The following is a 12,057-nucleotide window of genomic DNA, read 5'->3' on the forward strand; positions in this document are numbered from 1 at the left end:
TCTAATTAGATTAGTGTTGTCTTCATCAGCAACCATTATTTTAGTGGTATCTTTAAACTCAAAATCAAGATACTTTTCACATTCAAACATGTTGGAGTAATCAAGTAATCACTTTTTTCCAAGTGTAATCTAATTTGTGTGTATGTACTGACTAACAGTTTAGGGTGGGGTGTTTGCTGTTCTCTTTTTGTAATGTAATTTCTGGTATCTCATTACATGTAATCAGTGTCTCCCCCAGCCCCTGTCAGCCACTCACTTGCACCATCCCCAGCAATAACCCCTAAACAAAGACCTCTGCACAAGGGCGCTCTGTCTGCTTCACGCACTGTACACAAAAGTACACACATGTTGGCTTTCACACACGCATGCACCGCTGCCATTAGGACCTCCGAATAATAGCCGTGGTAATGAAGTGAAGGGTGCATCAGTGCAGAATAGAATTGTTTTTCAAAACAATTGATGAGGTCCACGCTGCGTTACAGTGATGAGTCAAACAAGAGCAGTGAGGGAAATATTTCTTATTATAGTGCTCATTTGTATACATACATTATTCAGGATTCTTTCTTGTGCTCGGGGTAACGGGGGTTAGCTCTGAGAGCATGTGCGGGCGCGCCTGCTCCAGCCTTCATATGTGTGAAGGACATTGTATAGTTTCATAGCAAATTTCTCCTCCTCGTGTGTGTGTGTGTGTGTGTGTGTGTGTGTGTGTTTGTGTGCATTTGTGTGTGTGTTTTGCCTGTTAAATCACGGTGTGTGCACAAGCGGAGACAAAGGCTCAAGTTGAGTGTTGATCAAATTAAGATACAGCGCAGGGGTATTGCCTGGAGTTCAGATGAGTGCACACATGCATGTAGGTGTAGATTAAATTAAGATACAGGGTAAAGGGGTTGCATTATACACTTCATGATGAGCGTGTGGGTACGTGTGTGTTTTTAACTTCTGTAAATGCCAGGCGGCTGAAACGCCCCAGGAGTGATGTTCTGTAAGGTTCAAAAGCCTGTGGCGGCGTTTGTCCTCTGTTCCTTTGTACTGTGGTAAAAGAGCCTGTCCTCCCCCCTGTTTAACCTTAACAGTGCGAGCAGTGGAGCTGGCTCTTCCCCAGCTCATTGTCCTCCACCCGTTAGATTGATGCTTGTCCTTCAGGATTTGCTGCTTAGATATAGCACCAAAATCCTTTTTGATCAGGTTAGTTAATATTGTCAAAGCATGCATTTACTGTGTATGTATTTGGAAGTAGTGAGCAGCTCCAGTAAAACAGCTATTGTTGACACGGCAATATGAACAGTATATAAGCATTAAAACTGCAGTATTAAACATTTGTAATCCACTCATTGTAACATATTAACTATAAGCTCAAGTTACGGTTTTACACCTCTGGTGATATTTAAAGTGTTGAAACACATCAGATGTGTTACCGCCACCCTCATCTGACAGACATGTTTTTCTATAGTACCTTCACTGGTGATCCCGTCTGTCTCGTGAATCCAGACTGCTGCAAAAACAACCAATGATGCATTATTTTTAGAGGCACAGTCACACCCCCCCCCCNTGTGTTACCGCCACCCTCATCTGACAGACATGTTTTTCTATAGTACCTTCACTGGTGATCCCGTCTGTCTCGTGAATCCAGACTGCTGCAAAAACAACCAATGATGCATTATTTTTAGAGGCACAGTCACCCCCCCCCCCCAGTGTAACATCACTAGCTGCCACCTCCTCCTCAGTGGCGTCCGTGTCTCCTCCGTTTCCTTCCTTCGCCCAGTGTCCTCTCTGACTCCTCGACAAGTTTCTCACAAGTTCAGTTGTTTGTCTGTGAGATAAAATGGCTGTGAAACAGAATCTAATGTTCAGATTTTTCGTGTGGTTTTGCACTTCTAGTGCACATGTGTGATTTTACTGGTTCACCTGTTTATCAGGTGAAGTACAGCAGAATGATGATCAACCAGTTCAAAGGGAATTGTATACAGTTAAAATGCATAAAAGGCCGAGAGACAGAGCTGAGAGATGCATTAAAAAGGAGATGAAGAGCACCGCTCTCCAATGAACACTGCCATATGTTCCTCCTCATTACAGGCCTTTGGAAAGCCATGAGCCTGATAAAACACACTCATGCGCGCACACACAGTCAATGTTAACAAATTATTTTGTTTGGCAGCACTTCATTTAAAAGTCAGACCATTTTGGCTGTTATGCCACAGTATCACTGATGTGTGAAAATTGTGTGTGCTGTTGAACTGCGGTGGTTTGAGCAGACTGCATGACCTGACAGTACCTAAGAAACCCATTGATATCTCTCTGTTTAACGAGTGCACATGAAAAACAAATCGCAGGGAGTTACTTTAGAGATGTATTACTCCAACTATTAAAATAACTTTTTTTGAATACGAAACCTTTTTTTAGAGCATGGATGGAAAATCTGAGTCTGTTTTTTGTATTTGCCATTTGGCTTTAAAATTTGTAAACAACAATGGAACCTTGTAATTGTCAAGTTTTCATTCAGTGTTTTTTATACTGAATGAAAAGTTTTTATTTTTGTTTAACTTTAGTTGTTTTGGAACATTCATTTTTTTATTTATTTTTTTTATTTCAGTTTTCCTAGGTTTATGTTTAGTTGTCAGCGTATTTTTTGTTAATGATTTCAAGATATTCCTTATTTACTGAACTCCGCTCCAGGACAGAGTTGTCCTTAATCTGGCACAATCGGTTTTCCAGTCAGAGGTAAACAAGTCATGTTCTCTGATTATCAAGTCTGAATCCTGAAAACATTTTTTTTTTTTACTGTCTAAGGATTCAACTTGATTGGTGATTATTCTTGATTTGGCTGTCACATCTCAATTTAGGATTATATTTCTTTATAAATTGTTTAGTTTGCTCTAAGGACTTTAAGGGATTAAATTTAGTACATTACTTTTAGTTGCCTGTGCTCTGCCATCAGGTGGTATGTAAAGTTTTTTGCACGTCACTGTGTTGCTTCGATAAACAAAACTTAAAAAAAAAAAAAAAGAAATCTAATTAACTTTTACAAACTATCAGATTATTTCCTCTTTGTCAGGAGTAAGAGACTTGATGAGGCGCCAACAGCAGGAGCTAATGCGCTGGCACTTGGCATCCACTGCTCCTGATAAGAGGCATTCTTGCTCTCAATCTGTTAGCACTCGTCTTCATCTTGTTCTCTCCTCTCTGTTTTCCTCACTGCAGATGTGACTCAGAAAACCGTTACCTTGGCAATCCACTCAGAGGAACCTGTTACTGTGAGTAATTCTCCACTGGACAGCTCATATTCGCGTGTGCGCACACGCATGCACACACACACACACGCACGCACTGCCTTGATTATTCTTGGCTATTCTCTTTCTGCTTTTCTTTCTCTCCCTCTCCGCTTCTCCGCTTCCACTCTTCCGCTCAGGGCAGATGGAGCATTTTAGCACTTTGGCACCAGGGGCGCTTGTTCGGTGACAGAATGACTTGTCGTGAAAATGTCAAGTGCATCAGAAGGAGTGAGTGATTGAGCTAATCAAGGAGACGGAGGAGTAAAAAACTCTCCACTTGTCTGCTCACTCACTCAATCACCCACCTACTCATTCATTCAATTGGAAAGTTGACTAAATGGTAGTTTAAGTAAAAGGAAAAACCTAGCAAGTTGAATGATGCAAACAGCTGCATTATGAAACGTGGGGGGAAAAAAAGGGGGGAAAAAAAAAATTACATGAAGTTGACAGCCAGTGCCGAGTGGTCACACATTTGTGCCTGTACTCCTGTGTCCGCCGTACATGCTGGTGTTTGTGCTTGGAGTGTTTATTTGCATGATCTGGTGTCCTTCACGGTGCTGCAGTACTTAGTGATTTGTTATCTGCCTTTCAACACTCTGCTACTGACAACAGAGCCTCTGCCAAGGTTTTGTCCCTTTTTTTTGAAATGCCATAGCCTGACACCAGGCTCAATGAGAGAATAAAGACAGGAAACTAAAAGCCTGGAGCTCGTTTTAACCTCTGCACACTGCTGGGACTTTCTCTTGAGCTCTGTCATGCACTTTTGTGAACATGACACTCGTCACACTACCTAAAAGGCCACTGACCATGGATTAACATGCTGCACTCATTGTGACGTTATCCACTACTGTTTGAGCTCACTTCTGTTGTCTTCCAAGAGTTTTGTACACTTAAAACAAAATGACTTGAAGAAACAATCCCAAATATATATTTCGATCTTAATATTTTTGTATATAGAAACTTTTGCACATAATTTGGGGAAAATGGTGAATTCACTTGTGACAGTCTACTTTTTAATTAATAATAGAATACTTAATTAATGGCTGCAGGGGAGTCTTTTCAGCTGGCTGAATCGATTTCACTGGTCTCCATCGGTCAGATTACTGCTTTGAAGTTTCTTCTGATCACATCACATAGCATACATCTCTTTGTTTTTATACTGCTACAGTGGTCTCTAGCAGTGCGAGCCACAGCTGGCAGCTCAGATTGTGTGTATTCCTCAGAAGGCCGCTGCCCTTTGTTATGTAAGATACATTGTCGAATGTTAGCAAACGAATGTGAGACTTTTCTTTCTCGTCTGATTTTTTTTTTAAATAGATAATCTCCTGATCGACTACCAGTTCACCTTCAGTCTCATCCAGGAAGATGACAATCACTACACTGCCATCAACTTTATGGCCTCACCTGAGCAGGTAACTATTTCAGAAATCAAAGCTCTCAGTTTGGTAATGGAGGCAGCGACACTATAAATTCCCCCACCCCACCCCCCCCCTTTTCTTTTTCTTTTAGATTTAAAGTCAATGATCACTGACTGGTCAATTTTCTATCAAGATGCTACAAAGTTAGACTATTAACTTATTTTTAACTACATTAATGTTGTGGTGTTTTTTGGGTTTTTTTTCCATCTAAAGGCAAACAAGAACTTGGACATGTCCATTAATGCATCCAACAATTTCAACCTCAACATCACCTGGTCGGTGGGATCAACAGGTACTTTTAGTTGATTTTACAGTTGTAATTGATGTAATGTAGAAATGTCAGAGTCAAGTCAGAAGGTTTCAGATTTGTAAAATTGTGGATCTCATCTCGAGGGTGAAATCCTGTGTGGAACCATTACACAAAAATACCCACAGTACTTTTTGGCATTGGGAAGTCAGCGAAGCAGATATTCAAAATCTCAGAGGATGTTCAGACCCGCCATCCCACGGCACAATTTGCCACTCCCACACAAAATGACATGCACCCCATTTAGCCCAAGCATCATTAAGAAGTCATTTTCATCCACACAGGGCGATTTCTGCAGGCAGGTCAAACACAGACTCAGGATAATTAGATATATTTATTGTCATCTCAATGGCAAAATGGCAAATTTAATCACATACTTCCTACTTTCCTCCAAGATTTAGAAATTTTGTTTGTAATTTAAAATTTTTTTGTTTGTTATTAAAGTAATCATTTACTCAGTAGGTATAACAGATATAACTGGAACAATAATGCGTCCACTCTGGGAAGTGAGTACTGTGTCACTGTTGAGTGGATATTATAGGTCCCCTGAGGAAAGACACCCAAGGACACTGCAGTTGTCCGGTGCCACTGTTTATCTCATGCCCTCCCTTCCTCTCAAGTCATCTGCCACTTTCTCCATCCCCACAACACTGACATTTTCCAACCACTAAAGCATGTTAACCTCCTCTGCTCCTCGTCGCCACCTTAACCTTTTCGGTGCACCGTCATTAATATTTGAAGCCGGGTCCCCTTTGCCCGCAAAAGATATTGTGTCTCAGAAGGAGCGGGAGCCTCTTCACAATCGACAAGAGCGTGAAACGCCTTTGGGTGGGGGGAAGGGGGTGAGGGTGTGGGGCGGGGGGTGATTTCAATTAAGATAAACGTGCTCACGTAGCCACACTCAAGCTGTCATTTTCAGTTCTTTTGTTTCAGAGTTGTGGGTTGGAATGTCAATGTTGAGGACCCACTGACATGAGGAAGAAGAAGAAATGACTTGAAACATTAAGAGAGATGGAAAATAGACTTTTCTTTTTAAATGGGCTTTGCTTGGAATTGCACTAGTTTTTATTGCAGGATGGGTTATTATGAATTGTATATTAACAATGACGCTCTCTAAAGTTTGCTCTTAAATTTGACTGTATTGAATTTTGTTGAGAGAAAATTCCATCATCCTCTCTTGAAATCTTGTCATCACATATAACAAATATTGCACTTTTTAACTAACTGTCAGTTCTGGGCCGTCGCAGTATTCACCAAGAAATTAAATAAACACTCCGCTCATGAATACTGAACATAAACGGACCCAAACAAGCACTATAATAAACAGTTGATCTTTGCAGAGATTTGTTGCCCTTATGCAGTCTGCATCTGCCCTGAGGTCATAAAATGCTAAATTCTAGGTGTCAAATATACTAAATGCATTAGCTGATAGTGGTCAGATGAATTCAAATGATGAATATGTGCTAGAATGACTTAGCCATGACCTTTGAAAAGCAGCATTTCAGTTCCTCTTTTAAGCTGTGATTTTCTCCCACGTCTGTGTCCATTTAACAATAAAATATGGTCGCCATGTATAATTACACAATAAAGCTCCACTCTGGTTTAGGTCAACCAAAAAGATATAATGCACTTCAGACATAATAATAATTGGTCATGAGAGCTTTTCTGTTGTCCTAAATGGCCTTATAAACCCATTAATGGATTCATAATAATGTGTTGCAGCCGCTCCTGCGTCATCTCTGTATGTAGGTGAGCTCAGTGAGCAGCAAATAGCAGTGTGCTGAACATGAACTCTGTGCCCCAACAGCTGGAACCATCTCGGGAGAGGAGGTGCCCATCGTGTCCAAAACTAACATCAAGGAATACAGAGACAGTTTCTCCTGCGAGAAGTTCACCTTCAGAAGCAACCCTAACATTACCTTTTATGTCTACGTCAGTAACTTCTCATGGCCCATCAAGATCCAGGTAAGGACTGTGCTTGTGACTGTGTTATCCGACTCACATGAAGCAGATAACACAGCGATCTAATCCTTTCCCTCTCATGTGTAATGTTGTTCCAGATTTCTCCCTACATGTACAGTATGTGTGCAGTCATCTAAAAAGATCCCATTTATGAACAATAGGTCCCAGTCCTACATGCATAGAGAGCAGCAGCAGCCTTCTTTGCGGATGCAGAGCTCCGCTGTTGCTCAGGGTGATTTCAAGTGCACTTTATTCTAATTACAGGTTTAATGGCTCATGGTTAGCGTGCATAGGTGCACACCTGTTTTTAAGTGGGCACTCTTTAACCTTTTCTAGACCTTCCTCTGAATGGAGGAGGTGGAAGCTTTGATGTGGTGGACAGGGCGGTAATATAATACTATGAAAAATAAATGACTGGTAAAATGGTTAGTTTTTTCGGTTTGCCGGAAAACAACAATTAAGCTGTTGTCAAAAAATTCCACGGTTTAGTCTTGCAGGAAGTGAAATCAAATGGAGGCCACATAGCACTAATGTGACTGACTGCTACAAAATGACAGACTAGGAGTGATGTGCAGTGATTTGATAGTAATGGAAACATAGAGGTTAAGGGAGAACAGCAGGCCGCTACTCTTTCAGATGTAGGCAGGTCTATTTGACCTGTGAGTTTCACAAAGCAAATTTGATCTGTACTCATTCTCTCTCCAATGTTGACTGATAACTATAACTGGCTGCAACTAAGTAAACTTCACTTTAGTTTTCTATTCATTCAAAAGTTAAATGATGATGAATGTCTGGAACATTTAGGATGTGAATTTTAGCTCTTTAACTTTGACAAATTCTTTTGGATACGCTCCAGACTACATTTGAATCCAATCAGTCTCTCTGTCTGGTAATGTAAGGTAGATTAAATCTGAAATAATGGTTACACTAAGTGTTCTAGATATTTGATATTTCATGAAACATTTGTCCAAAGTAATGCACTTACTCACTTTAAGTCACACCATATTCCTGCAGTTTTAGTTCTTAAAAACAAACAGCGTTGATTTGTATTATTGACATATGCGTGTTCTGCCGGTGCTGCCTGTGCATTCAGTCTGCAACAGTCCTATTTGTAAAACTGTACGTTTAAGCGAGAAGCAAAAGCTTTGACTAAGAAATGTGATAGATACATTTGTCATTTCTAACAATAGCACACAATCCCCTTTTTGCTAATTGGCCCACTCCCATATATTGATCTTCATATTTGTTCTGTTCCTCCCTTTCACATGGTAGATGAGTCGACCACTGTGGGGTAATAATGTCTTAGGGGTCAGTCCATCTGTGGAGGTGGCCCGGTAATAGTTTTCTATTAAGTTTGCTGGCCAGCAGTCACTTATTTATTATGGACTGCCCTGAGCCGTTAAAGCAAACAGCCTCTGTAACAGGATCAGCTCTCTGTTTCCTTGCTTGCCTGCACGATGCAGGGGAGAGAGCATAGACATGGATGAGATAAAGCAGAATCTGAGAATGCACTTATGAGCCTCTTTGTTTAATGTACAAACACAAAGCCTGTAAATGTGGATAAAGATAGTAAGGAGCAGTGTGACATCATCATTGTTATCCAAGAAACTCAATGTAATAAAAGTCGTAATAGAGGAACATTCTCAATTGAAGCCATTGATCGGATGATATCGACAAATTGAAATTAAATTGACCTCAAACGTATTTCTTTGACCCCATCCTATGTGAACAGCAGGTGTGCCAGCACTAAATAGAACGGTTCCACATATTTAAAAGGCAGCAAAACATCTGTGCGCTGTGTGCTTTTGAGTCACGTTAGCCATGTCAGCGAGCATTTCATTTCAGATCAGTGATTCCCAGTCTCTGCTCAAGAAAGTCAATGGTGGCAGACGTTTGTGAAGGCGATGGAATTATCAATAAAGATCAGTCCAATGGAGACTCTGTCCAGCTGCATAACCTTAAACATGCACTCTCATGTCATGTCAAATCAATATTCTGTTTAGCTTGTCAATGACACATCATTCAGGAATACATAAGAGGAATACCTTCCTGCTTATGTTCATAAATCAGTGATTCTGCCCTGTGATAGGCTGAATCTCTGCCATTTAAATCTGCGCCTCATCAGCATTCAAAGCAACAAAGAATGATGCAAATAATCCACCTCTAGAAGCACAGTTTGTGCCCTATTATCCAACCCTACGTGATATCAACCTGAGGAGACTCGATACCGCCGCGGATGACGTCGTGTTTGTGTGTCTAAATGCTTTCAGGGCTGAATTGCCTTCAAACCATCTACAGTAGATAATGACGTGTCACTATGATGTGGCCTATCGGATATGATTTAGCTACGGGGAGTGTGTGTAATCCCTCGTTTAATGAAGGTAAAACATGCCCTGTTGCATTTTAGACATATAGTCTGACACATACAGACTCACACACTGTACATCAGCTGTACACGTAAGAGATACTCTGTATGTTGCTCACCTCAACAACAAGTTCACCTGTGGTCCCTTCCCATTGAAGCTCAATGGAAGTGTGTAGTTTGATTAAAAAAAATAATAAAAAACTTTGATAAATGAATTTTTAATTTTAGCTATTGTTTTTATCTTTGCAACAGGAGCTATAGAAAATAATTTATTCAAAATCTAAAGGAATCAGTTTTTTTTTTTTTTTTTTATCTCTGGCTTCAGGTTTATATAGAAAATACTGTCTTTGCTTTAGAATAAGAAAGATGCCCTTTGGTCAACTCATAATTCCAGATCATTGTTTTCCAAAGGTTTTCAAAAGCCATTCTGTGTTGGTTTTCTATTGTCTACGAACAGAAAGCTTTCTGCCACGGTTTTCCCTTTCCTGTTTCACTGCATTCAAACCATTTTTCTTTTTTTCACCGGCAGAAGCTCTAATGGAAGATCCTCCAGAGAATCTTGTCGTTGACCTTTTAGCAGGTCCACTTTGCTCTTAATGTAGACTTGACCCGTCGACAGCGTATCATGTTAACCCTGTCACAGTGTCACAGAGCTCAGTCAGAACGAAGTGAAAGTTCACCCAGCTGAGCGTTTTCCCCCTTGAAATGAAATGATTGTTAATACCGGATTTATTATTTTATGCTGTAAAAGCCTCACTTGTTCATATCATGCTGGTTGTAGCGTTTTGTTACATTTAAATCTGACTGTAAGTCATTCTCCTCTTTCTCTCAAACAGATTGCCTTCTCCCAACACAACAGCATCATGGACCTTGTCCAATTCTTTGTGACATTTTTCAGGTAAGTCAGTGAAAAATATTTATACAACTGAGATATACACACTTAGGACAGCTCAAACAAACGAATAAGTGTTCAGCAGTCAAGAAGTATTATCCCGACTTTGTGCCAGCACCTCTTCAGTCTGCACTCGGGTCTCTCGGGGCTTATTGAGTTACTTACTTGAGCCTGTTGGACCAGTTCTGCTAACCAGAGTACATGTAAATGCTTCTTGTGTCTTCAAGGCAGTGATTGCCTTTTCTTTTTTTTTATTTTCAAGTGGCAAATGAACTGCCAGTAACCGTTTAAATAGGTGCACATTGCTTTGCAAATACCATCTAAAGAGAAGGCGTGGGCGATCAAGATATGAGGGCTCTTAATGATTTTTTTTTTCATCCTGAGAGCAGTGATGGAAATCTTTTCTCATTGAAATGTTTAAAATGAGTCACTTGAGTTGTCTCAGTCTAAGGAAATTAAGAGGATGTGAGTATAATTGCAAAATTTATGCCTTAAGTTGGATATTGGCTATACTTGAAAAGCTTCAAAAGGTCGCCAACCCTCTGAAAGGAGCTGTTTCACAAAGCTGTAGGTTGTGTAGTCCTGCCTGCTGCGCTGTTGTAAGCATCTCTGGTCCATAGCACAGTGTCTTGGGCTGCAGGTTGGGACTTATTTCTAAATATTATACAATATGAAAACATACATAAAGTATTATATTTAAATAACTCCTTACTCTCACATTAAAAAGAAATAACAAAATAAATGAGAAATTAACAATTTAGCATCATAATAATCGCTACAGTGCCATAACCCAAAGCGCTATTCATGCAACCAGCTGTAAAGTGAATAATGAATAAGGCTTTTTGCATTAATAGCACCGTTTGAAGCAGCAGTGTTTATATACAATTCTAAAAGAGTTAACGTTTAAGGAAAACCAAACTGAATCATCGGATTCAGAAAGGAGACACATGAACAAACCAGCAGTGGGCCATTTTTTTTTTTCTTGTTTCCTTCTCTGTGAGTTGTTTTTAATCAGTCTGTGGCAGAGACAATAATTTTCATACCTAACTCTGACATAAGCCATGGTGCTGTGTGTATCTGTGTATCTGTGTGGGTTCATCTCATTTCAAGGTGTGCTGCCCAGAGTAGCTGATGGACTAACATATTATCTGTGTAGTTGTCAGGGAGGGAATTGAAGACAGTCTTTGCCCAAGGCACCTGCCCATCATTGCCCAGTCCACAATAACTCTCCCGAGAAGCTGTCACACAATTGGTTATCGTTTACCTCCATCTGATCAAATTACAGTTGAATAGCCAAATTCAGGAATTCTTGGAAGGATTGGGGAGAAGGATGGAGCTTATTTTATCTAAAATGTGTGAGACAGCTGCTTGTATCTGTTGCACAGGAAACCATTTTGTACAGGGTCACAACACGGGCACAGGACAGAACACAATACAAAGTTTTTGTTTTTCTCTTGGAAATAGTTTGAATGATATTCGCAAGACACTGCTTCCTTTAGTATATTTGATTTAATACTTGCTAAATCCAAAGGAAATTAATCCTATCTTTCCGTAACACACCTCTTATCTTTTTCTTTTTGCCTGCCTAATTTTTGTGCATCTGTTTTCCATTAGTATGCGTTGTATTTTTTTGCTTGGTTCTTTTGTTTTTTCTATTGTCATGCAGGTTATACAAATTTTGTGTCTTTTGTCTGCATCCTTGTTGTCCAGTTCCCACCGACCCATAAACCCTGGCCCTGTGTGCAGTGTGTGTGTGTGTGTGTGTGTGTGTGTGTGTGTGTGTGTGTGCGCACGCGTGTGCATCTGCGTGTGTGTGGGAGGTTTGAGGAGGGATGAACCTGCAG

General features: G+C 40.3%; 1 protein-coding gene across 1 annotated transcript in view; it reads left to right on the plus strand.

Annotated features, from left to right (window-relative positions):
- atrnl1 (attractin like 1) overlaps nt 1-12,057 on the plus strand; it is a 58,626-nt gene that overhangs the window by 27,130 nt on the left and 19,439 nt on the right. The window contains exons 21-25 of the mRNA XM_022743040.1: nt 3,199-3,251; nt 4,587-4,681; nt 4,901-4,979; nt 6,802-6,959; nt 10,158-10,219. Coding sequence (XP_022598761.1) covers nt 3,199-3,251; nt 4,587-4,681; nt 4,901-4,979; nt 6,802-6,959; nt 10,158-10,219 — 447 coding nt within the window. The remainder of the gene's footprint in view (nt 1-3,198; nt 3,252-4,586; nt 4,682-4,900; nt 4,980-6,801; nt 6,960-10,157; nt 10,220-12,057) is intronic.

Source organism: Seriola dumerili, unplaced genomic scaffold (assembly GCF_002260705.1).
Source record: "Seriola dumerili isolate Sdu_G_001 unplaced genomic scaffold, Sdu_1.0 BDQW01000068.1, whole genome shotgun sequence".
Classification (NCBI taxonomy): Eukaryota; Metazoa; Chordata; class Actinopteri; order Carangiformes; family Carangidae; genus Seriola; species Seriola dumerili.